This window comes from Oncorhynchus masou, chromosome 12, assembly GCF_036934945.1.
Source record: "Oncorhynchus masou masou isolate Uvic2021 chromosome 12, UVic_Omas_1.1, whole genome shotgun sequence".
Lineage (NCBI taxonomy): Eukaryota > Metazoa > Chordata > Actinopteri > Salmoniformes > Salmonidae > Oncorhynchus > Oncorhynchus masou.
Genome location: NC_088223.1, coordinates 48,789,305 through 48,816,398, shown reverse-complemented (window position 1 = coordinate 48,816,398; position 27,094 = coordinate 48,789,305). Strand labels below are relative to the sequence as shown.

The following is a 27,094-nucleotide window of genomic DNA, read 5'->3' as shown; positions in this document are numbered from 1 at the left end:
GAAAGAAAACTTTAACATGTACTGGCTGTATGCACTGTGCGAGGTGAGTAAGGGGAAGTTCTGATGATATTAGGCTATAAGGACTGAGAAGCCACACCAATCAACCAGTTCCTTAACTACTCTGGAGTAGAGCGGACAGACATTTACACATATAGACAGAGCAGTCAGAGACAGACAGAGGCAGTGAGAGGGACAGAAGATGCTCTTCCTAGCCCTTCTCCTGGGCATCATGGTCTGCTGCACAGCCCAAGGTAAGCACATGAATCAAATGCTACCCTAGTAATACTGTAAGTAGTTGAAAATCAGCTCCTATGGCTGCGTAATTTGTCTTTTGACCAATCAGATCAGATCGTTTGGCAAAAACTGGGCAAAATATCAGAATTGGGCTGCCTGCGTAAACGCAGTCTTTGTTCTTCGAATACTTGGGATTTCTTAACCAACGAGACCTAATTTAAAATCATATGGTTCTGTTAATATTCACTAAAATGTGTAATAAATGTGTCATGAGTTATTTTGATTTATAAAAATATTCATTTTATTGTATTTTTCACAGATAAATTGTCATTACATAATTCTAAAAAAGTCTTCCGAAAGTGTATATTTCATGTAAAATGTTTCTGTAGTTTCTAATGAATTTGTAAAACACATAAAAACCCACAATATTCTGCGTGGTTGTATTATATTTGACATATTCTACAATATAGATACATTATATTTTGTCTTAATTAAGAGTTCATGACAAAACATAAAAATGTAACCATGGGTGTAACATAATTTTTACTCAAATTGATAGTGACTTTGAGGTGTTCTGCGTCAGTGAAGACGGTTACAGTGAGAACAGGTGTTTAGTTAGCTTTGTAGGTTCTGACATCTGAGAGCTGGGGGGTGGGCAGAGGTAACGGGACCTGCCCAGTTCCTGGTGACCCCCCCCCACTCACTTCCCCACATCCTCATAAAAAGCAGAAGTAAGAGTGAGAATGGGAAACAGGCCCCCAAAAACCTTGATCCGCCTAAGCAGGTCCCCAGCCCAATGTGTTTCCTGGAACTAGATGCTATGTGGGGTTTCGTTTCAAACATTTCCACACACACAAAGACACACGTGAAACCAATTCAGCCACACTCTCATTTCCCCTTTCTCCCTAAAAAAAACTGAAAAGAATTCGAAACAAATAAGAAATATGCCAAATAATTCTCTCTGTTGAAGTTGGACCACACCGAGAAATGACATTTTCCTTGAATCATTCCTTTTTTCTATGGATGATTTCTAAGGGACACCACTGAAGTAACTCATCATTCATCATTATGAGACAATTCTATCGTGTCAGTAACAGCAAATTACATAACTTTGGTACAGGTGTTGGCATCATTCCTGACAGAGGAGAAATTCAAGAAGATGCGCTTCACTAACTTAAAGTAAGGGGATTGTTTGATGCCCATTTGAGTATTTTACACAAAAAAAGTGAAATACTATGTTGTACAGTAAAACAATTAAAATAATTATTGCAGGTTTGTTGCCATGAATTAAAATGGGATGTCTTCACTCACCACAAAATCTCTTTGTTTTCACTGTTGGGGTTGTTGTGTCTTTACTATCATTAAATTGAAGACACACAGTTTTTATCAAAGATTCTTCTCCGGAACGTAAACATTGTTCGGACCTCAAGTTCTGTGAGGTGGAAGAAATTCCTTTGTTCTCTATGAAACTTCACTCTCTCTATACTGTGTGGCCATGAGGAGATCCTCAGGAATTTGCGTCCTCTCTCTGACCACAGCAGCCTAGTTGAAGGAGGAAAGGGGGAGGCAGGGAGAGGGGGATGGTGCTTGCTGTACCCAAAGAGGGCAACGTTATTACCCTGTGGGCCGGGTGTGGGGCTACACCATTGCCATGATTACTGTATATATGTGATAACCTTTGTATGCTAGCAAGGCGCAATGATGGAAAAGTACTGGGTAATGGAAATGCATTGCTTTAATCTCAGGATGAGAACTGCCTGCCCGTGCTGATAGTCACACAGTCTCAAGGCCGAAATGGCCTATAGTAGAGTGAGAAACCACCCAACATTACTCTCTTTCAGGTAACAAAGAAGCCCCTGCCAATTAACCAGTTGGCATGACCATGGGGGCCCCTAAATCAGCCATCCTCCCTGCCAACCCAGAGTCCAGTCAGGCTCCCCCAGTGGTAGCCCCTCCATCCCTCTGCTGTGGCGTGGACGAGCTGAAACAGTTACTCTCCCAACTAACCCACGACCAGCGAAGAGGTTGATAGCTGGAGAGGAGAGGTGGTCAAGGTGCTGTCTCAACTGGTCCAGGAGCACCAAGAGGTGTCCAGCGGCTAAGGGGAGGTCATCAAGCTGCTGAAGGCTATGAAGGACCAGGGAGCACAGCACCTGAGTGAGCTGTGGAACCTGGCTACACACCAGAGTCTCCTGGTAGAGAACCACCAGACCCTGCTGCTGCTACCCACCTCCAGGACCTGGCCAAGAAACCCAAAGCTCACCCTGCCGCTCCCAGACAATGAGATGCTCAGATCTTAACCTGCACGAGACAGGTTGTCCAATCAGGATGCATATTAAAGCTTTATAACAAACTAAGCAGCTCAATACAGTTTTAGATTGTGGGCATCAACCTGCTACTAAACCAAGCTTGGTCAATAAGGCATATAATTAGATTAGACAGTCAATTTGCTTGTGATATATTTAAAACCCATTACAGTCCAAGCCCTGTCTAAGCCGGGGGAGGGGGTTCTACTACGCTATCTGGCATTGTTTTAAGAAGGTCATACCATGGATCAGTTTGCTATTTGATTTGACATTTTAAGACCCATTGAAGTATATATACAGTGGGGCAAAATAGTATTTAGTCAGCCACCAATTGTGCAAGTTCTCCAACTTAAAAAGATGAGAGATGCCTGTAATTTTCATCATGCAACATGACCAATATCCCACTGTTTTTCCGGAAGCCATGGCAACATTTTCTGGAATTTTGTTGAAAGGCACAGTCATACAAAGACGGCTACATAGCCGTCTTTGTATCTAAGTCAATTGTTTAGCCTAGAGCGATTTTCTAGGTTAGCTACATCGCAGCCACTACCAGCTAGCCTACTCCAGCAGTACTGTATCATTTCAATCATTTTAGTCTATAAGATTCTTGCTACGTAAGCTTAACTTTCTGAACATTCGAGACGTGTAGTCCACTTGTCATTCCAATCTCCTTTGCATTAGCGTAGCCTCTTCTGTACCCTGTCAACTATGTGTCTATCTATCCCTGTTCTCTCCTCTCTGCACAGACCATACAAACGCTCCACACCGCGTGGCCGCGGCCACCCTAATCTGGTGGTCCCAGCGCACGACCCACGTGGAGTTCCTGGTCTCCGGTAGCCTCTGGAACTGCCGATCTGCGGCCAACAAGGCAGAGTTCATCTCAGCCTATGCCTCCCTCCAGTCCCTCGACTTCCTGGCACTGACGGAAACATGGATCACCACAGATAACACTGCTACTCCTACTGCTCTCTCTTCGTCCGCCCACGTGTTCTCGCACACCCCGAGAGCTTCTGGTCAGCGGGGTGGTGGCACCGGGATCCTCATCTCTCCCAAGTGGTCATTCTCTCTCTCTCCCCTTACCCATCTATCTATCGCCTCCTTTGAATTCCATGCTGTCACAGTTACCAGCCCTTTCAAGCTTAACATCCTTATCATTTATCGCCCTCCAGGTTCCCTCGGAGAGTTCATCAATGAGCTTGATGCCTTGATAAGCTCCTTTCCTGAGGACGGCTCACCTCTCACAGTCCTGGGCGACTTTAACCTCCCCACGTCTACCTTTGACTCATTCCTCTCTGCCTCCTTCTTTCCACTCCTCTCCTCTTTTGACCTCACCCTCTCACCTTCCCCCTACTCACAAGGCAGGCAATACGCTCGACCTCATCTTTACTAGATGCTGTTCTTCCACTAACCTCATTGCAACTCCCCTCCAAGTCTCCGACCACTACCTTGTATCCTTTTCCCTCTCGCTCTCATCCAACACTTCCCACACTGCCCCTACTCGGATGGTATCGCGCCGTCCCAACCTTCGCTCTCTCTCCCCCGCTACTCTCTCCTCTTCCATCCTATCATCTCTTCCCTCTGCTCATACCTTCTCCAACCTTTCTCCTGAGTCTGCCTCCTCAACCCTCCTCTCTTCCCTTTCTGCATCCTTTGACTCTCTATGTCCCCTATCCTCCAGGCCGGCTCGGTCCTCCCTCCCGCTCCGTGGCTCGATGACTCATTGCGAGCTCACAGAACAGAGCTCTGGGCAGCCGAGCGGAAATGGAGGAAAACTCGCCTCCCTGCGGACCTGGCATCCTTTCACTCCTCCTCTCTACATTTTCCTCCTCTGTCTCTGCTGCTAAAGCCACTTTCTACCACTCTAAATTCCAAGCATCTGCCTCTAACCCTAGGAAGCTCTTTGCCACCTTCTCCTCCCTCCTGAATCCTCCTCCCCCTCCCCCCTCCTCCCTCTCTGCAGATGACTTCGTCAACCATTTTGAAAAGAAGGTCGACGACATCCGATCCTCGTTTGCTAAGTCAAACGACACCGCTGGTTCTGCTCACACTGCCCTACCCTGTGCTCTGACCTCTTTCTCCCCTCTCTCTCCAGATGAAATCTCGCTTCTTGTGACGGCCGGCCGCCCAACAACCTGCCCGCTTGACCCTATCCCCTCCTCTCTTCTCCAGACCATTTCCGGGGACCTTCTCCCTTACCTCACCTCGCTCATCAACTCATCCCTGACCGCTGGCTACGTCCCTTCCGTCTTCAAGAGAGCGAGAGTTGCACCCTTCTGAAAAAACCTACACTCGATCCCTCCGATGTCAACAACTACAGACCAGTATCCCTTCTTTCTTTTCTCTCCAAAACTCTTGAACGTGCCGTCCTTGGCCAGCTCTCCCACTATCTCTCTCAGAATGACCTTCTTGATCCAAATCAGTCAGGTTTCAAGACTAGTCATTCAACTGAGACTGCTCTTCTCTGTATCACGGAGGCGCTCCGCACTGCTAAAGCTAACTCTCTCTCCTCTGCTCTCATCCTTCTAGACCTATCGGCTGCCTTCGATACTGTGAACCATCAGATCCTCCTCTCCACCCTCTCCGAGTTGGGCATCTCCGGCGCGGCCCACGCTTGGATTGCGTCCTACCTGACAGGTCGCTCCTACCAGGTGGCGTGGCGAGAATCTGTCTCCTCGCCACGCGCTCTCACCACTGGTGTCCCCCAGGGCTCTGTTCTAGGCCCTCTCCTATTCTCGCTATACACCAAGTCACTTGGCTCTGTCATAACCTCACATGGTCTCTCCTATCATTGCTATGCAGACGACACACAATTAATCTTCTCCTTTCCCCCTTCTGATGACCAGGTGGCGAATCGCATCTCTGCATGTCTGGCAGACATATCAGTGTGGATGACGGATCACCACCTCAAGCTGAACCTCGGCAAGACGGAGCTGCTCTTCCTCCCGGGGAAGGACTGCCCGTTCCATGATCTCGCCATCACGGTTGACAACTCCATTGTGTCCTCCTCCCAGAGCGCTAAGAACCTTGGCGTGATCCTGGACAACACCCTGTCGTTCTCAACCAACATCATGGCGGTGGCCCGTTCCTGTAGGTTCATGCTCTACAACATCCGCAGAGTACGACCCTGCCTCACACAGGAAGCGGCGCAGGTCCTAATCCAGGCACTTGTCATCTCCCGTCTGGATTACTGCAACTCGCTGTTGGCTGGGCTCCCTGCCTGTGCCATTAAACCCCTACAACTCATCCAGAACGCCGCAGCCCGTCTGGTGTTCAACCTTCCCAAGTTCTCTCACGTCACCCCGCTCCTCCGCTCTCTCCACTGGCTTCCAGTTGAAGCTCGCATCCGCTACAAGACCATGGTGCTTGCCTACGGAGCTGTGAGGGGAACGGCACCGCAGTACCTCCAGGCTCTGATCAGGCCCTACACCCAAGCAAGGGCACTGCGTTCATCCACCTCTGGCCTGCTCGCCTCCCTACCATTGAGGAAGTACAGTTCCCGCTCAGCCCAGTCAAAACTGTTCGCTGCTCTGGCCCCCCAATGGTGGAACAAACTCCCTCACGACGCCAGGACAGCGGAGTCAATCACCACCTTCCGGAGACACCTGAAACCCCACCTCTTCAAGGAATACCTAGGATAAGATAAGTAATCCTTCTCACCACCCCCCCCCTTAATGATTTAGATGCACTATTGTAAAGTGGCTGTTCCACTGGATGTCAGAAGGTGAATTCACCAATTTGTAAGTCGCTCTGGATAAGAGCGTCTGCTAAATGACTTAAATGTAATGTAAATGTAATTTAGTGTATGTAAACTTTTGACCCACTGGAATTGAGATACAGTGAATTATAAGGGAAATAATCTGTCTGTAAACAATTGTTGGAAAAATGACTTGTGTCATGCACAAAGTAGATGTCCTAACCGACTTGCCAAAACTATAGTTTGCTAACAAGAAATTTGTGGAGTGGTTGAAAAATGAGTTTTAATGACTCCAACCTAAGTGTATGTAAACTTCTAAATTAAACTGTAATTGGACAAACTAACATAATCATAAATTAAATTGTGAGTTTTAATACTTGTTTGCAAATCCTTTGCAGTCAATGACTGCCTGAAGTCTGGAATCCATAGACGTCACCAGATCCTGGGTTTCTTCCCTGGTGATGCTCTGCAAGGCCTTTACTGCAGTCTTCAGTTCCTGCTTGTACTTGGGGCGTTTTGCCTTCAGTTTTGCCTTCAGCAAGTGAAAAGCATGCTCAATTGGATTCTGGTCAGGTGATTGACTTGGCCATTGCAGAACATTCCACTTTTTTGCCTTAAAAACGTATTGGGTTGCATTCGCAGTATGCTTCGGGTCATCGTCCATCTGCACTGTGAAGCGCCGTCCAATGAGGTCTGAAGCATTTGGCTGAATCTGAGCAGATAATAATAGCCCTAAACACTTCAGAATTCACCCTGCTGCTTTTTTCAGCTGTCACATCATCAATAAATACAAGGGAACCAGTTCCATTGGCAGCCGTACATGCCCACGCCATACCACTACCTCCACCATGCTTCACAGATGAGGTGGTATGCTTCGGATAATGAGCAGTACCTTCCCTTCTCCATACTCTTCTCTTCCCATCATTCCAGTACAAGTTAATCTTTGTCTCATCTGTCCATAGGATGTTGTTCCAGAACTGTACAGGCTTTTTAAAATGTGTATTTTTGGCTAACTCAAATCTGGTCTTTCTGTTTTTGAGGCTTAACAATGATTTACATCTTGTGGTAAACCGTTTTGTATTTTCTTCTCTTGATTGTTGACTTTGACACAGATACGCCTACCTACTGGAGGGTGTTCTTGATCCGGCCAACTGTCGTGAAGGGGTTTTTTCTTCACCAGGGAAAGAATTCTTCTGCCATCCACCACAGTTTTTTTTCTGTGGTCTTCCATGCCTTTTGGTGTTCCTCATCTCACCAGTGCGTTCTTTCTTTTTAAGAACGAACCAAATAGTTGATTTGGCCAAAACTAATGTTTTAGCTATCTCTCTGACAGGTTTGTTTAGATTTTTTAGCCTAATGATGGGCTTGCTTCATTGGCAGTGACAGCTCTTTGGACCTCATATTGAGGGTTAACAGCAACAGACTCCAAATGCAAATGCCACACTTGAAATAAACTCTTGACCTCGTAAATTAACTAATGAGGGAATAACACACACCGGGCAATGGAACAGCTGAGGAGCGAATAGTCCAATTACTTTTGGTCCCTTCAAAAAGGGGGTGACCACATATAAAAAGTGCTGTAATTGCCACACCGTTCACCAATTTTAGATGTAAATACCCTCAAATTAAAGCTGAAAGTCTTGGTGGTACCAAACTTCTTCCATTTAAGAGTGATGGAGGCCACTGTGTTCTTGGGAACCTTCAATGCTGCAGACATGTTTGGTACCCTTCCCCAGATCTGTGCCTCGACACAATCCTGTCTCAGAGCTCTATGGACAATTCCTTTGACATTATCGCTTGGTTTTTGCTCTGACATGCACTGTCAACTGTGGGACCTTATATAGACAGGTGTGTGCCTTTCCAAATCATGTCCAATCAATCAAATGTACCATCTCACGGATGATCAATGGAAACAGGATGCACCTGAGCTCAATGTCGAGTCTCGAAGCAAAGGGTCTGAATACTTTTATAAATAAGCTATTTCTGTTTTTAATTTTTAATACATTTGCAAAAATGTCTAAAAACCTGTTTTTGCTTCTTCATTATGGGGTATTGTGTGTAGATAGATAAGGGAAATTATTAATGTAACAAAATGTGGAAAAAGTCAAGGGGTCTGAATACTTTCCCGAATGCACTGTACAAATGTGTTAATTCAAATATGAAGTATATCATTACAGTAGACCAGTGGTTCCCAAACTTTTTATAGTCCCGTTCCCCTTCATACACTCAACCTCCAGCTGTACCCCCTCTAGCACCAGGGTTAGCGCACTCTCAAATGTTGTTTTTTTTGCCATCATTGTAAGCCTGCCACACACACACTATACAATACATTTATTAAACATAAGAATGAGTGTGAGTTTTTGTCACTTCCCATGAGCAAAGTTGTGACAAAGAGCTCTTATAGGACAAGGGCACAAATAAAAATATTATAATAATCAATCATTTTGCTCTTTGTTAGCCATCTTACATATAAAACCTTATTTGTTCATCAAAGATGGTGAATAACTCACCACAGGTTAATGAGAAGGGTGTGTTTGAAAGGATGCACATAACTCTGTAATGTTGGGTTGTATTGGAGAGTCTCAGTTTTAAATCATTTTCCACACACTGTGCCTGTATTTAGTTTTCATGGCAGTGAGGGCCAAGAATCCACTCTCACATAGGTATGTGGTTGCAAAGGGCATCAGTGTCTTAACAGTGCGATTTGCCAAGGCAAGAATCTCTGAGCACAGCCCTATCCAGAAATCTGGCAGTGGCTTCTGATTAAATTCAATTAGAATAAAACCGCTTGTTGCAATTTCGATGAGGGTCTCTTGTTCAGATATCGGTAAGTGGACTGGAGGCAGGGCATGAAAGGGATAACGAATCAAGTTGCTTGTGTCATCCATATCGGGAAAGTACCTGCATAATTGTGCACCCAGCTCACTCAGGTGCTTCGTTACATCACATTTGACATTGTCCATAAGCTTGAGTTCATTTGCACACTAAAAATCATACAGTGATGGAAAGACCTGTGTGTTGTCCTTGTTAACACAGACAGAAAAGAGCTCCAACTTCTTAATCATAGCCTCAATTCTGTCCCGCACATTGAATATAGTTGGGGAGTGTCCCTGTAATCCTAGATTTAGATCATTCAGGTGAGAAAAAACATCACCCAGACAGGCCAGTCGTGTGAGAAACTCGTAAACACGCAAGCGGTCAGAGAAGTAAAAACGGTCAGTAAAGAAAACTTTAAGCTCGTCTCTTAATTTAAAAAAAAACGTGTCAATACTTTGCCCCTTGATAACCATTACATGGTCGATGGCCATATTATTGCATAATGCAGAAAACTCACAAGAGTTCAGGGGCCTTGCTTTAACAAAGTTAACCATTTTCAATGTATTGCCCAAAACATCTTTCAAGCCGTCAGGCATTCCCTTGGCAACAAGAGCCTCTCAGTGGATGCTGCAGTGTACCCAAGTGGCGACGGGAGCAACGACTTGCACATGCGTTACCACTCCACTATGTCTCCCTGTCATGGCTTTTGCACCATCAGTACAGATACCAACACATCTTGACCACTTAAGTCCATTTGATGTCATAAAGCTGTCCAGTCCTTTAAAAATATCCTCTCCTGTTGTCCTGGTTTCCAGAAGAGTATGTCCTCCTTAATAGGGCAGTTGTACAACTAAATGCTTTCAACTGAAATGTGTTTTCCGCATTTAACCCAACCCCTCTGAATCAGAGAGGTGCGGGGGACTGCCATAATCGACATCCACATCTTTGGTGCCCGGAGAACAGTGGGTTAACTGCCTTGCTCGGGGCCAGAACGACAGAGTTTTACCCTTTCAGCTCGGGGATTCAATACAGCAACCTTTCGGTTACTGGCCCAATGCTCTAACCACTAGGCTACCTCCCGCCCCCCTCCATTACGTTTCAAAACATCTCCTTTCATGTCAGTGATGCATTGTGAAACAGTGTTTTTTGATTAAGTTATTGTCTGTATAGTTTTTTGGCCTTTTCCCCCCAGCAGTGACCCAGCCACATCCACAGCAGCAGGAAAAATGAGGTCCTCCACAATAGTATGGGGCTTGCCTGTCCTAGCCACTCGGTAGCTCACCATATAAGATGCTTCTAGCCCCTTCTTATTAATGGTATCTGTTGCTTTTATGCATGACTTACTACTCAAAAATCGTCTTTATTCTCGCTCAAAAAACCCCCTTGGCTTATTTTTCAAATTGTCATGTTTTGTTTCTAAATGTCTGCGCAAGAGTGAAGTTTCCCACAAGAGAGTAACGGTTAATGTGATTGGATGTTCATTATTTGACTAGGCTACCCGTATTTGACATTTTGTTGTTATTTCGCTGGACACTAGATAGTTTCATTTTATTTTTGGCAGTGAAACGAGGCTACTCAGGCGAGAGAAAAAAATGTGGATCACAGCCTCCCGGGTGGCGCAGTGGTCTAAGGCTAGCTGTGCCACCAGAGACTCTGGGTTCGAGCCCAGGCTCTGTCGCAGCCGGCCGCGACCTGGAGGCCCATGGGGCGACGCACAGCGCTGTGGCGGGCCGGGCGCTAGGTCGCTAGGTGCACGGTGTCTCCTCCTGACACATTGGTGCGGCTGGCTTCCGGGTTGGATGCGCTGTGTTAAGAAGCGGCTTGGTTGGGTTGTGTTTCGGAAGACGCATGGCTTTCGACATTCGTCTCTCCCGAGCCCGTACGGGACTTGTAGTGATGAGACAAGATAGTAACTACTAACAATTGGATACCACAAAATTGGGGAGAAAAACAGGGTAAAAAAAATTTTTTTTAAAGGAAAACAAAGAAAATGTGAATCACATTTTTGTTTGGCGTACCCCCGACGGCATTGTACGTACCCCGGTTTGGGAATAGCTGTGTAAGACTATGTCTGCATTCCATGAAACAGGAGATTGCTAGATTTGTTTATGTGTGTTATTAATTCCTGGTTCTGTCTTTGGTTTGTTGACAGAGCAGAGCCCTCCAGTGATCAAGCTGAACTCGGTGGTGCTGAGGGAGGCTGTGTGGACTATCCCTGTTGGAACCTCATCTTTCACATTGACCTGTGAAGGGTACAGCACAGTCACCTGGTCAACCACAGCATTCAAACTCATGAGGAAAACTAGATTGGGGAGTGTGATTACCACCAGGCGCCTTACAGTAGACTACACTGGAACATACAAGTGCATGTATGAGAACCAACCAGACCTCATCTCAGAGGTCCACATCTATGTGAAAGGTAAGTGTATAAGTATTGTCATATTCATTGCTCAACCTGGAGACTCACATGCACCATATATCACATGTTATGTTCCTTATAGATCCCCATAACATCTTGGTGACCCCTCGAACCCTGGGAGATGTGAAGGAGGGCAGTGATGTTCTCCTCTGTCAGCTGACAAACCCCATAGCCACCGACCTATCTGTCCGTATGGCCAACGGAGACCCTACACCCCCTGACATGAACTTCACTGTCAACCCAAAGAGAGGAATCCTCATCCGATACCTTCTGACCAGCCACAGCGCAGACTACGTCTGCAGTGCAAAGATCAATGGGGTCACTAAAGTCTCCAAAGTTGTCCCCATCTTCGTCATTCAAAGTAAGATGAAGTTGATGTCTGTGCATTTGTGTTTGTCGGATATTGAGGTTATTTAGCCCCAAAGCATTTCAACACATCTAAACACTTCTCTACGTCTGTTCCAGGCTTGTGTTTGCCACCATCTGTGCTAATTGAGGTAAATGGGTATGTTCGTATTGTTGGAGAGCAGCTCCTGATCCCCTGCATTACCAGCAACCCTAACCACTTCTACAACGTGACGTGGAAACACTCCTCCCTCAAAGTCAGTTAAAGAGTAGCCTATTGTCAATTTCTGTCATTAAATCATAGATGTTTTCCCTACCTAGGTGTGCTTTTAACTTGTATGATACAGTATATTTCTGAAGATCTGAACTGATATGTTGGTGTTGTTTTTATAGGTATTGGACTTTTCACATAAAATGATACAAGAGGACCAGAGTAATCAAGTGCACATCACCAGTAGTGTGACTATCCCAGCTGTGGCCATGTCTCACACAGGAAACTTCACCTGTACAGCCATGAATGAGGCTGGGTTCAACAGCTCCACCACCTACCTGCAGGTTGTAGGTAAGCATTAGGGAGTGTTGATCTAGCGTCTAATATGTTTCACTACACAGACACATACAGTAGTTATGTAAGGCTACAAGATCGGGATGGTAGTACGAGGCTCGTGTTGATTTCCACAAACACCAAACACGGAAACCTGTTTTAAAAGTGAAACTCAGCTCAGCATCCTCAAAAGGAAATTGGGGTGTGACAATCTCAATTTTCAGTTTAGTTCAAGTTCGTGGTCACAATAACGTTCACTTTATTTTCCCTCTCACCTCATCAGATAAGCCTTACATGAGGCTCATACCCCGCCTGTCACCAGATCTCTACTTAAATGGCTCCTTAGTTGAAGTGAACGAAGGAGAAAACCTTGAGATAAACATTCAGATCGAGGCGTATCCCCAAATCAAGGAGCAGTGGTGGGACATCCCCATGTCTCACAATCACAACATCTCCACTCATGACGACACATGGGCCGTCCGATTCAATAACAGGTCATTGTTTTCCCCTCTAGTTTCACTGGACATGATTTGTCTGATTCTGAATGTTTGTATGGCATCATTTATAAAGTAAGTACAGAATCTATTTATTGAAACTGCGCTGTTATTTGAAACCGACTAATACGGTCAACCTGTAGGTACGAGAGCAGCTTGCTGCTACAGAGAGTGAGGTCTGAGGAGAGAGGCCAGTACACCCTCCACACCAGGAGCGCATGCCTCAATGGCTCCATCACCTTCAATGTCCAAGTCTACCGTAAGTGATCTCACTCCAGCGTGATCGGTCGCATCAGCATTCAAACTGGCAGGAAAATATGGACCGCAATTGTGACCCGATCTGAGAACGTGACTCCGACTTAAAAAGCGTGATGTCGTTTGTCCTCTCTGACTGAGTAGAGAAACCCAGTGCCATGGTCAGACTGAAGAATGTTACCACCCTGACCTGCACCGCCTCTGGATACCCAGCTCCCACAATCCTCTGGTACCAGTGCCCAGGAATACAAAACACGTAGGTGTAAAAACTGCTGATGTAAAAAAGGGCTGTATAAAATACATTTGATTGATGGATTGTAGATTCTCTAACTGGATTGCAATCGAACAAGATCTTTCAAAGGCACAAGATGCAGAGAGAGAGAGCTGTTTTGACTCTTCTGTGCTCATCCTGATGTTCCTCTGTTGTCAGGTGTGATGGTGATAATGACACCGTGGAGGTGCAGCCTCTTCTCACCAGCACCATGGAGGTGCAGAGTGAGCTGACCCTCAGTCCCTCAAGTATAGAGGTCACAGTGGAGTGTGTGACCTTTAACCTGGTTGGTAAAGAGCGGGACATCTTCGTATTGCGTAAGACAACCTTTGCAGATATACAATATACTGTACAAAGAAAGGTTTCGTGAGGTTCTCACATGGCGCTGGTTCTATCACATCAAGACTAGTATTAAAACAGCTACAGGTAGATTTATATCTAATATCACTTTTCAGTACTGAATAATGTCATGAGCTGACTTCAGGGGCATGTTGTTTATTATGTCTTAGGTGTCCCTGCTGCGACATTACCAACATTTGTAACACCCAAGCTGTTCACACCCACTTTCATTGGAGCCACCAGCACAGCAACCCTTCTGTTCCTTCTGCTTGTCATCGTCCTGTACAAATACAAGCAGGTGAGCTGCATTTACTGGCCCATTCACTACAAGCAGGTGAGCTGCATTTACTGGCCCATTCACTAGCAATCAATGCCTAAAGACATGTGCAGTTAGACCATTACACAACATATGTTTTCTCTTATAGAAACCAAAATATGAAGTCCGGTGGAAGATCATTGAGGCCAATGATGGGAATAACTACACCTTTATTGACCCTACACAACTTCCTTATAACAAGAAGTGGGAGTTCCCTCGTGACAAGCTGAGGCTTGGTGTGTTTTATTGCAGTTTTTGGGGGTAAAAACAGAGACCAGTACACTAAACAGTAATGACTGACTGAATACTGTGTGTTCCAGGCCAGATTCTGGGAGCAGGGGCTTTTGGGAAAGTAGTGGAGGCCACTGCCTATGGTCTGGGGACAGATGACAACATGACCACGCGCGTGGCAGTAAAGATGCTCAAGCGTGAGTTAGCCTCCTCATACTGTGTGTAAAATATTTCCTGCAGCGTTGCATTTACATTACAGAAGGACGTCAAAGTCTTTGTACAATAGATAACTGTTATTGGATACTTGCTGTTGTTGGATACTTGCACCCATCGTAGAAGAAGCACTACCTCAGTACATGTAATAATGAAAAAATGACTTCTCCTCCTCAGCAAGCGCCCACTCCGAAGAGAGAGAAGCTCTGATGTCAGAGCTGAAGATCCTCAGTCACCTGGGATGTCATGACAACATTGTTAACCTGTTAGGGGCGTGTACTCAAGGAGGTGCGACAAGCTCTTTTCTGTACTTGCATTTCCATACAACAATGTCAGCATGACTTGGCGAGTGTCATTGTTAACCAAATCGATCATCCCATTTATTGTGTTCGGCCACAGGCCCAATGCTGATGATCACGGAGTACTGCAGCTATGGCGACCTGCTGAACTTCTTGCATGGCAAGGCCAAGCTGTTCCTGTACTCCATCCCGAGCGGACCAGGGACTCCAGAGGATCCACGGGTTCCAGAGAACCGTGATCACTACAAGAACACATGTGCACAGGAGTCCCGTGTAAGGAGGTAGGCTGTAATAATCACCAACACGCCTTTCTCGTCTCAACTCACTCTTCTTTTTCCAATCTCCCAGCAGACACATGGTTCCTGTTTAAGTGAAAGCACACCAGAACGAGAAACAGATGTGAGACAAAGTTTCAGTCTCCACAAATGGTTTATGTAATGTGTATTCCACTAGTCAGTGACCTCATGTGCTCCGATTTTATTCACTGCTCTCTGTGGTGCCGTGTCACAATCACCATTCTAACAAGACATGCATGCCTCTTCACACGTGTCAAGGTCTATATGCTTTCATTGAAACCACGCATTATCATGCCTACACAGAATATATGTACAGTGTAGACTGTAGTGTAACCTTGTCATGTAGCAGGCTCAGTAACATGAGGATACAATGGGTATAATTAAAGGGTATGATTACTCTGCAAGCTTTCCAAGCATTCCATCACAAACATCATCCATCACAAACATCATCTGCACATGCATACTCTTCTTCTCCATATCACTACATCATCTCCGTAGTGATGTGCAGTTCGCAAACGATTCGTTCTTTTTGAACGACTCTTTTTACTGACCCGAGAGTCATGACTCATTCATTTTAGTCGTTTGACCTGCTAGTGCTGGCCGCAATGAGTCCTACTGTAGGATTGATACACACTCCTCCAGCTCAGTGGCTCCAGAGACCTGCTCCGTCCACCAACTGCCTGTCATTATGCTCGCAGAAAAATAGATAATGAGCATAGAGAATTTAAAAAATACATGTTTCGAACTCATGATAGATCGCATGGTGCAAGAATGACTACAATTAATGTGTCATTGAATTTTATAATGGACACAGCTTTGTAGAACCAAAACATACACGCCCTCTCCTCAAAAAGAATTTAAACTCGGGAATTAATTGTTTGGGGGGCTGCAGTTCACAAACGATTGTGCTTATCACCCTCACAGCATTGCTGTGTCTTGGTTTCTCAAACGATTGCCTTGCCTGGTTTACCAACTACTTTTCTGATAGAGTTCAGTGTGTCAAATCGGAGGGCCTGTTGTCCGGATCTCTGGCAGTCTCTTTTGGGGTGCCACAGGGTTCAATTCTCTCGCCGACTCTCTTCTCAGTATACATTAATGATGTTGCTCTTGCTGCTGGTGATTCTCTGATCCACCTCTACGCAGACAACACCATTCTGTATACTTCTGGCCCTTCTTTGGACACTGTGTTAACTAACCTCCAGACGAGTTTCAATGCCATACAACTCTCCTTCCGTAGCCTCCAACTGCTCTTAAACTCAAGTAAAACTAAATGCATGCTCCTCAACCGATCACTGCCCGCACCTGCTCGCCCGTCCAGCATCACTACTCTGGACAGCTCTGACTGAGAATACGTGGACAACTACAAATACCTAGGTGTCTGGTTAGACTGTAAACTCTCCTTCCAGACTCACATTAAGCATCTCCAATCCAAAATTAAATCTAGAATGGGCTTCTTATATCGCAACAAAGCATCCTTCATTCATGCTGCCAAACATACCCTCGTAAAACTGACCATCCTATCGATCCTCGACTTCGGTGATGTCATCTTTAAAATAGCCTCCAACACTCCACTCAACAAATTGGATGCAGTCTATCACAGTGCAATCCGTTTTGTCACCAAAGCCCCATACACTGCCTACCACTGAGACCTGTACGCTCTCGTTGGTTGGCCCTTGCTTCATAATCGTCACCAAACCCACTGGCTACAGGCTATCGACAAGTCTCTGCTAGGTAAAGCCCTGCCTTATCTCAGCTCACTGGTCACCATAGCAGCACCCACTCGTAGCACGTGCTCCAGCAGGTATATCTCACTGGTCACCCCCAAAGCCAAATCCTCATTTGGTCGTCTTTCTCTGCTGCCAATGACTGGAACGAACTGCAAAAATCTTTGAAGCTAGAGACTCATATCTTCCTCACTAGCTTTAAGCACCAGCTGTCAGAGCAGCTCACAGTTCACTGCACATAACCCATCTGTAAACAGCCCATCTATCTACCTACCTCATCCCCATACTGTATTTATTTATTTATTTTGCTCCTTTGCACCCCAGTATCTCTACTTGCACATTCATCTTCTGCACATCTACCATTCCAGTGTTTAATTGCTATATTGTAATTACTTCGCCACCATGGCCTATTTATTGCCTTTAACTCCCTTATCTTACCTCATTTGCACTCACTTTTTGTTTTCTTTTGTTCTACTGTATTATTGTATTGTGTCAAATTGCTACGCTTTATCTTGGCCAGGTCGCAGTTGCAAATGAGAACTTGTTCTCAACTAGCCTACCTGGTTAAATAAAGGTGAAATAAATTTAAAAAAATAAAATAATGTTCTGTAATTCTGCCGCACAAAACAGAACAAACCTCTTAGTCCTCTGTGTGTCTGCAGTGACAGTGGGATCTCCTGCTCCAGCTCAGACAACTTCCTGGAAATGCATCCAGCGCAGAGACCGAAACACTGTCCTATGGGTAATTAGCATCCTTTTACTCATCACAGTAGCATACAATCACAGATAGAACCATATGGCTGAACCCAGATTGACATTTCAGAACAATAAGGTTCAATTTGATACAGAATGTTACAATTCTTTCAATTCCAATAGAACATAACAAAAGAGTGGGAGAAACACTGGCATGTTTAATCATGTTATCGACATGATTAAATGTCCATGTGGGCTGTACGTTGGTAAAAACTCTCGTTCTCTCAAACAAAAAATGACTGAACATAAAAGTTCAATCAGGAGAAACTGGACTATCCAGTCGCAGTACATTTTAATGACCTAAAACATGACATTTCCACCTTTTAGATTATTTTGTGGCATAGAGAAAGTTAAGATGTCAGACAGGGGAGGTGATAAAAATAATACTCCCAGCAAATGAGAATGTTTTGGGATTTTCACAATCCAGACATTATTTGCTCAAGGTCTTAATGACGAAAAATCGATGTATATGTTATGTTGTGAATGTGAACATAAATGAATGCCCCCCATTTCAGATTGCTCTGACGTTTTGCTTGCGCTGTACCCAATGATTTATGAAAACTTGCTTGGTAGGTCGATGTCCTCATTGTGATTTTACAGGCGTGTTTAATACGTTTTATGTACGCACTGTAATAGAATATTTGTGAAATGCAGATTGTTATATTTGGTAGCGCTTACTTGTTTTCCCTCGACTCCAACCCCATTCGATGCGTGGAACGGATGTGGGTGGGGCTAGGTCTACATAAGGGTGCAATTATTGTTTTTTAATTCACAAAAGCGTAAACTTACTAAACAGCAGTGATACTATCAAGAGCAGTGATACTATCAAGAGCAGTGATACTATCAAGAGCAGTGATACTATCAAGAGCAGTGATACTATCAAGAGCAGTGTGCAGACATTTAATCAATAAATAAAGATAATACCCTTACGTCTTTCTAAACACATCAAATATACTGTGACTTCGGAAAGTATTCAGACTCCTTGGCTTGTTCCACATTTTGTTAGGTTACAGCCTTATTCTAAAGTTGATTAAATCCATTTTTTTGCCCTCATCAATCTACAAACAATACCCCATAATGAAAAAGCGAAAACATTTTTGTGGGCTAATTTATATGAACAAAAACGTAAATATTACATTTACATAAGTATTCAGACCCTTTAGTGCTTTGTTGAAGCCCCTTTGGCAGTGATTACAGCCTCGAGTCTTTTTGGGTGTGACGCGACAAGCTTGGCACACCTGTATTTGGGGAGTTTCTCCTATTCTTGTCTGCAGATCCTCTCAAGCTTTGTCAGGTTGAATGGGGAGCGTTGTTGCACAATTATTTTGAGGTCTCTCTAGAGATGTTCAAGTCAGGGCTCTGGCTGGGCCACTCAAGAACATTCAGAGACTTGTCCTGATGTAACGGCTTTCTTTACGTGAAGGAGAGTCGGACCAAAATGCGGCGTGGCTACTTAGATTCATGTTTAATAAAACAAAGGAAACACGAATCAATAAAAGAACAATAAACGTAACGTGAAAACCGAAACAGCCTAAACTGGTGCAAACTAACACAAGAACAGGAACAAGGACAATCACCCACAAAACCCAACACCAAACAGGCTACCTAAATATGGTTCCCAATCAGAGACAATGACTAACACCTGCCTCTGATTGAGAACCATATCAGACCAAACATAGAACTAGACAAACTAGACATGTAACATAGAATGCCCACTCATATCACACCCTGACCAAACAAAACATAGAAACATACAAAGCAAACTATGGTCAGGGTGTGACACCTGAAGCCACTCCTGCGTTGTCTTGGCTGTTTGCTTAGGGTTGTTGTCCTGTTGGAAGGAGGTTTTTATCAAGGATCTCTGTGTACTTTGCTCCATTCATATTTGCCTCGATCCTGACTAGTCTCACAGTCCCTGCCACTGAAAAACATCCCCACATCATGATTCTGCCACCATCATGCTTCACCGTAGGGATAGTGCTAGATTTCCTCCAGCCGTAATGCTTGGCATTCAGGCCAAAGAGTTCAATCTTGGTTTCATCAGACCAGAGAATCTTGTTTCTCATGGTCTGAGACTTTAGGTGTCTTTTGGCAAACTCCAAGTGGGCTGTCGTGTGCATTTTACTGAGGAGTGGCTTCTGTCTGGCCACTCTATCATTAAGGCCTGATTGGTGGAGTGCTGCAGAGATGGTTGTCCTTCTGGAAGGTTCTCCCATCTTCACAGAGGAATTCTAGAGCTCTATCAGAGTGAGTATTGGGTTCTTGGTCACTTCCCTTCTCCTGATTGCTCAGTTTGGCAGGGCAGCCAGCTCTAGGAAGAGTCTCAGTGGTTCTAAACTTCTTCAATTTAAGAATGATGGAAGCCACTGTGTTCTTGGGGACCTTCAATGCTGCAGACATTTTTTAGTAACCCTTTCCCAGATCTGCACCTCGACACAATCTTGTCTCGGAGCTCTACAGACTATTTCTTCGACCTCATTGCTTGGTTTTTACTCTGTCATGCACTGTCAACTGTGGGACCTTTATATAGAAAGGTGTGTGCCTTTCCAAATCATGTCCAATCAATTGAATTTACCACAGGTGGACTCAATCAAGTTGTAGAAACATCTTAAGGATGATCAATGGAAACAGGATGCACCTGAGCTTAATTTCGAGTCATAGTGAAGGGTCTGAATACTTATGTAAATAAGGTATCTGTTATTTATTTTGAATACATTTGCAAACCTAAAAAAACTGTTTTCGCTTTGTCATTATGGGGTATTGTGTGTAGACCGATGGAGTTTTTTTATTTCATCAATTTTAGAAAAAAGCTGTAAAGTAACTATATGTGGAAAAAGTTGATGGGTCTGAATACTTCCCGAAGGCACTGTATTTATTCATGTTCATCACACATTTGTTAAAGCGATAGTTCACTAAATTGACAAATACTCTATATCCTATGGAAAACTAGCAACACTGCTAAAGTTTAGCCCTGGGTGATATATTTTTCTGGTCTCTGACACCCGAAATCAGTAAACTATTTGCTAGTTATCAATAAACTGTAGTACATTTTTTATTTTAGTTTTCATATTGCTATAGAACAAGTCAACAAAATAGCGATGCCTCTCCAATCGGCCTTAAACAAGCTGTAAGGCCGCTGCATTTAATTATTTTTACCGCAAAGACCATTCTTCAGAAAAAGTGGTGAAAAATGTCTAAGTACTTGCAAAAGCAGACCAGAACTTATGATACGAATAATGAAGGACTTGTGCAAAATGAAGGTTCTATTTGCAAAATGTGTGGTTGGAGATAATTAGTATTTTTCAAGTCCCAGATCTCAGAACTGTTTTGTCTTCTTCTCTCATGACTCAATAAGTACATCACCTTACATACAATTATTTTGTATTTACAACCCAGCATTGTGTGTTTGGATTGCAGCTAGAACCAAGTTCAAAGGTGTTGGCACAGACATAACTTTTTTGTTCATTGTAAATGGACTTTTAAACAAATCTGACATCTCAGATGTGAAGGACCACCTGTCACGCCCTGACCATAGAGAGCCCTTGTTTCTCTATGGTGTAGTAGGTCAGGGCGTGACTAGGGGGTATTCTAGTTTATCATTTCTATGTTGTGTTCTAGTTTATATTTTCTATGTTGGTGTTTTGTATGATTCCCAATTAGAGGCAGCTGGTAATCGTTGTCTCTAATTGGGGATCATATTTAAGTAGCTATTTTTCCCACCTGTGTTTGTGGGATATTATATTTTGTGTTTGTGCATGTGCACCACGTAGTCACGTTCCGTTGTTCATTTATTTGATTAATTGTTTTTGGCTTAAGTTTCACTTTGGAATAAATATGTGGTACTCAATATCTGCTGCGCCTTGGTCCTGTTCTTACGACAGCCGTGACACCACCTAAAGAACAGCTTTATGTGAACAACCCATTCTTGACCAACATGTCAGATAGATCCTTATACTCCCAAGGTCTCGATTAACAAATAACTATGCAACACTTCCAATGATTTACATTTCTCACAACTGACACCAGTTTGGCACCAAAACATTTACAACAAAGACCTATTGGCATTGTAAAATAAATAGAAGTGTGTGCAATATATAAAGGATATTTCATGCTGAAAAACTATCATATTAAACACCAATGTTATTCATTTAGTTGATGGGATATATTTAGGATAATGTTTTACAGCTTTGTCATTCCATTTGTTATATTACAATTATATTTGATTATTCTATACCTATATAATATATATGTTATATATATTATATGTTGTGAAAATTCCATAAAAAAACTTGAATGTGTCCAAAATGTCAGTAGTTTACTGGTAAACTTCGAAGGTTATCTGAAATATACCCTCCCTTTGCAACCCTAGGTCTCATATCATCTCTCTCTTCCTGATAGTTTCCCTATGTGAGGATCCAGAGACAGGCACCTGGTCGCTGGACATTGAAGACTTGTTGAGGTTCTCCTCTCAGGTGGCTCAGGGAATGGACTTCCTGGCATCCAAAAATGTAATAGAACAATACAAATGGAATTAATAACATAACTCATGTAGTATAACATGCAGATGCACACATGTACATATGAATGACGCCTATGTTGTCTTCGTGCAGTGCATTCACAGGGACGTGGCGGCTAGGAACGTCCTCTTGACCGATGGCCGTGTGGCTAAGATCTGCGACTTCGGCCTCGCCAGAGACATCGAGAATGACTCCAACTATGTGGTGAAAGGAAATGTGAGTAAATAACATATCAAGATATCACTTTAGTTTTAGAGGCTCCGATCCTTGAATGATTGCGAACTATGATATGATGATGATCTCTAAATCTATTGTATTCCCAGGCCCGTCTGCCAGTGAAGTGGATGGCCCCTGAGAGCATCTTTGAATGTGTGTACACAGTGAAGAGTGACGTCTGGTCCTATGGGATACTGCTGTGGGAGATCTTCTCTCTGGGTGGGTCACACTGGCATGTGATGACAAAAATACTGTCTTATGTTGAATTAATCAAAGTTTGTGTCCAAATGAAATATCTGAAATAAATATTTGGTTGGTATTTCTAGGTAAGAGCCCATACCCTAATGTTGTGGTGGACAACCGGTTCTACAAGATGATCAAAGATGGATGCTACATGTCTCAGCCAGACTTTGCCCCTCCAGAAATGTGAGTATTGTACTTCAAGATTGGTAAATCAGTGACGAGATATGACGTTACCTGACAGCCTGCTGCACTATCTGAAACTGATTGTTCTCCTCAGATACACCATCATGAAAATGTGCTGGAACCTGGAACCAACAGAGCGTCCAACCTTCAGTACCATCGGCCAACTTATCCAAAGGCTACTGCCTGACCAGCCAGACCATGTAAGATGGACTTAAGTGACACACTGCCTAGTGGTTAGAGCATTAGGCCAGTAACCGAAAGGTTGCTGGATTGAATCCCCGAGCTGACAAGGTAAAAATCTGTCGTTCTGCCCCTGAGTAAGGCAGTTAACAAACTCTTCCCCGGGCACCGTGAATGTCGATTAAGGCAGCCCCCCACACCTCTCTGATTCAAATGCGGAAGACACATTTCAGTTGAAGGCATTCAGTTGTACAACAGACTAGGAATCTCCCTTTCACTGTGGAACATATTTTAAAGTTTAGTCTCTCTCTTAGCATTCCACTAACTTCTAATCATTCCCTACAGCTAGATCTACTGTACTTCTAAAATGTATTTAGAGTTTGTGGAAGTGTATCATTTGGTGGGAAAAAAAGTTTTTGAATGTGATACTAAGTATCCTGACTTCTGCCAGACCTACAGGAATGTGCAGGATAAGACTCCACAGCAGGGGGCAGGAGAGCAGGGGGACCCAGCTAAGACGAATGGGGATTGTGATCAGACACTGAACCAGGAGGGAGAGGAGGAGCCCCTGATGAAAAAGAACAACTACCAGTTCTGCTGAGAGCACATCAGGCCATCATCAATGACTATACATTCACGTTAACATCTGTCAATCACAGGCAAGAGATGGGTGGATACACACCAGTTTATCCAAATGTCTTGATTCTCATTGTACTGAACATGATTTCAGTGCTATACAGTAGCTGCCAGTAAGCCACATTGGGAACTAAGCTTTTATGTCTTGATCATGTTATGCCTTGATCATTGATCAAATGACCAAAAGCTCATAATTAGGTCATATAAATCTAATTATCTTTAAAGCTGCAATATGTACGCTTTTGGGTGACCCCACCAAATTCACATAGAAATGTGAGGTATAGATCTGTCATTCGCAGTGAAAGCAAGTCTAAGAAGCAGTAGATCTGTTCTGTGCACTATTTCTGTTCTGTGCACTGCTTTTCCATTCACAAGTTTAGTTTTTGCATCTTTCACTTTCTATTTTGTAGACAAGCTTCAAGCAGCTGAAAAAAACAATATATGTTGTTATTTCACAGCGGTTTAGACGGTACAATGATTCACAACACTATACTTGCTTGTTTTGTCATAAACTGAAATGAGGCATACTATTAGAATGTTAGTAACCAGGAAATGGCTGAGCGATTTATAGATAATGTACCTTTAACATTTATGAGATACTTTACTAACTGATCTAACCGGCTTGATAAACTTGATGAATGTCTATTGGAGAATAAAGGCAGTTACATATGCAGCTTTATGATTCCAAAACTCCCAAAATTCTCAACACCAATTTTACTGAACTGAGATCAACATTTCAGCACGCCTAAGCAGCACAAAAAGACATAGTTATTGCAAACGTTTTACTATTATAGTGTATAGTAGCAACATAGTCTCTTTTGAAAGTTTTTCTTGAGTGTTTGAAAATCTGAAGTGTGTGAACTTCAATGGAACCAAACAAATGATTTCTGTTTTTTGTCTTGCCTTCAGCGTAAGAAATGCTGTACATTCAACTGAAACGTACTGTAACTCTTGGCACGCTCAACACCAGCTTCACAAAATAGTGACCTGGAATGAATTTCAATTAACAGGTGTGCCTTGTTCATTTGTGGAATTTCTTTCTTTCTTAATGTTTTTGAGCCAATCAGTTATTGTGCGGAAAACTTCAAGAACTTTCAAAGTTTCTTCAAGTGCAGTCGCAAAAACCGTAAAGCGCTATGATGAAACTGGCTCTCATGAGGACTGCCACAGGAAAGGAAGACTCAGTGTTACCTCTGCTGCAGAATATAAATTCATTAGAGTTAACTGAACCTCAGATTGCAGCCGAAATAACAGAGGAGACTGCGTGAATCAGGCTTTCATGGTCAAATTGCTGCAAATAAACCACTACTAAAGGACACCAATAAGAAGAAGAGACTAGCCAAGAAACACGAGCAATGGACATTAGACACGTGGAAATCTGACCATTGGTCTGATGAGTCCAAAATTCAGATTTTTGGTTCCAACCGCTAAAGGTGAATGGATGATGTCCACACGTGTGGTTCCCACCGTGAAGCATGGAGGAGGAGGTGTGATGGTGCTTTGTTGGTGTCACTCTCTTATTTATTTTTTATAGGCAAGGCAAACTTAACCAGCATGGCTACCACAGCATTCTGCAGCAATACATCATCCCATCTGGTTTGAGCTTATAATTTGACTTCAACAGGACAATGACCCAAATCACACCTCCAGGCTGTGTAACTGAACAAGGAGAGTGATTGAGTGCTGCATCAGATGACCTGGCTTCCACAATCACCCGACCTCAACCCAACTGAGATGGTTTGGGATCAATTAGATCACAGTGTGAAGGAAAAGCAGCCAACAAGTGCTAAGCATATGTGGGAACTCCTTCAAGACTGTTGGAAAGGCATTCCTCATGAAGCTGGTTGAGAGAATGCCAAGAGTTTGCAAAGCTGTCATTAAGGCAAAAGGTGGCTACTTTGAACAATCTAAAATACATTTGTGTTGTTTTTAGTTACTACATGATTCCATATGTGTTATTTCATAGTGTTGATGTCTTCACTATTATTCTACAATGAAGAAAATAGTAAAAATAAAGAAAAACCTTGAATGAGTAAGTGTGTCCAAACCTTTGACTGGTACAGTATATTTATACAGTGCATTCGGACCCTTTGACTTTTCCACATTTTGGTACATTACAGCCTAAGTCTAAAATGCACATAAAACATTTTCCTCAATCTACACACAATACCCCATAATGACAAAGGGAATAAAGGTTTTTATATTTTTTTTGCACATGTATATTGTAACAACCCTGGGTTTATAAGCGCAGAAATCGACTCTGCCGCACGAGCATGCTTTTGCGGCACAGTCGATAGCGCGCCGGACCTCGGACTCGAAGGTCGAGGGTTCGAGACCTGCTCCCTGCTGTTTCATTACAATATAAAAAAATGAAATACCATACACACGTAAGTATTCAGGCCCTTTGCTATGAGACTCGAAATTGAGCTCAGGTGAATCTTTTTTTTCATTGATCATCCTTGATGTTTCTACAACCTGATTGGAGTCCACCTGTGGTAAATTCAATTGATTGGACATGATTTGGAAAAGCACACACCTGTCTATATCAAGGCTCGCATAGTTGACAGTGCATGTAAGAGTGAAAATCAAGCCACGAGGTCGAAGGAATTGTCCATAGAGCTCCGAGACAGGATTGCGTTGAGACAGATATCTGGGGAAGGGTACCAAAAAAAGTCTGCAGCATTTAAGGTCCCTAAGAACACAGTGGCCTCCATCATTCTTAAATGGAAGAAGTTTGAAACCACCAAGACTCTTCCCAGAGCTGGCTGCCTGGCCAAACTGACAAAATCGGGTGAGAAAGGCTTTGGTCAGGGAGGTGACTAAGAACACGATGCTCACTCTGACAAAGCTCCTCTGTAGAGATGGGAGAACCTTCCAGAAGGACAACCATCTCTGCAGCACTCCACCAATCCGGCTTTTATGGTAGAGTGGCCAGACGACAGCCACTCCTCAGTAAAAGGCACATGACAGCTCGCTTGGAGTTTTCCAAAAAGGGACCTAAAGGACTCAGACCATGAGGAACAAGATGCTCTGGTCTGATGAAACCAAGATTGAACTCGAAGGCCTGAATGCCAAGCGTCACGTCTAGAGGAAACCTGGCACCATCCCCACGGTGAAGCATGGTGGTGGCAGCATCATGCGGTGGGGATGTTTTTCAGCGGCAGGGACTGGGAGACTAGTCATGATTGAGGGAAAGATGAACGGAGCAAAGTACAGAGAGATCCTTGATGCAAACCAGCTCCCGAGCGCTCAGGACCTCAGACCTTCACCTTCAAACAGGACCACGAACCTAAGCACACAGCCAAGTTTTTTTATTTGTAAAAAAATTTGCAAATATTTCTAAAAACCTATATTTGCTTTATCATTATGGGGTATTATGTGTAGATTGATGAGGGGGAAAACGATTTAAACCATTTTAGAACAAGGCTGTAACTTAACAAAATGTGGCAAAAGTCAAGGGGTCTGAATAATTTCCGAATGCACTGTGTGAGTAAACGCAACCCTAGATTTGTGTCAGGGCTATATCTCGTGGAAGTATGAAATAGTATGAATAAATTCCTCAAAACACA

General features: G+C 43.6%; 1 protein-coding gene across 4 annotated transcripts; it reads left to right on the top strand.

Moving 5' to 3' along the window:
• The first annotated feature begins 122 nt into the window (after positions 1 to 122).
• LOC135550246 (macrophage colony-stimulating factor 1 receptor 1-like) lies at positions 123 to 27,094 on the top strand. 4 transcript variants are annotated; one of them, XM_064980866.1, is made up of 22 exons: positions 166 to 251; positions 2,076 to 2,548; positions 11,209 to 11,470; positions 11,553 to 11,831; positions 11,936 to 12,072; positions 12,209 to 12,377; positions 12,643 to 12,853; positions 12,997 to 13,112; positions 13,253 to 13,364; positions 13,539 to 13,696; positions 13,889 to 14,016; positions 14,144 to 14,270; positions 14,355 to 14,462; positions 14,656 to 14,766; positions 14,878 to 15,058; positions 17,460 to 17,539; positions 21,949 to 22,058; positions 22,161 to 22,283; positions 22,391 to 22,502; positions 22,610 to 22,709; positions 22,804 to 22,909; positions 23,341 to 27,094. In XM_064980866.1, exons 3-22 carry the CDS (start codon positions 11,344 to 11,346, stop codon positions 23,488 to 23,490), a joined length of 2,745 nt encoding a protein of 914 aa, XP_064836938.1. In that variant the 5' UTR covers positions 166 to 251; positions 2,076 to 2,548; positions 11,209 to 11,343; the 3' UTR covers positions 23,491 to 27,094. The 4 variants fall into 4 exon arrangements, with proteins under 4 accessions (XP_064836935.1, XP_064836938.1, XP_064836936.1 ...); XM_064980864.1 differs by having other exon boundaries at positions 11,204 to 11,470; XM_064980863.1 differs by lacking the exon at positions 2,076 to 2,548 and having other exon boundaries at positions 123 to 251; positions 11,204 to 11,470.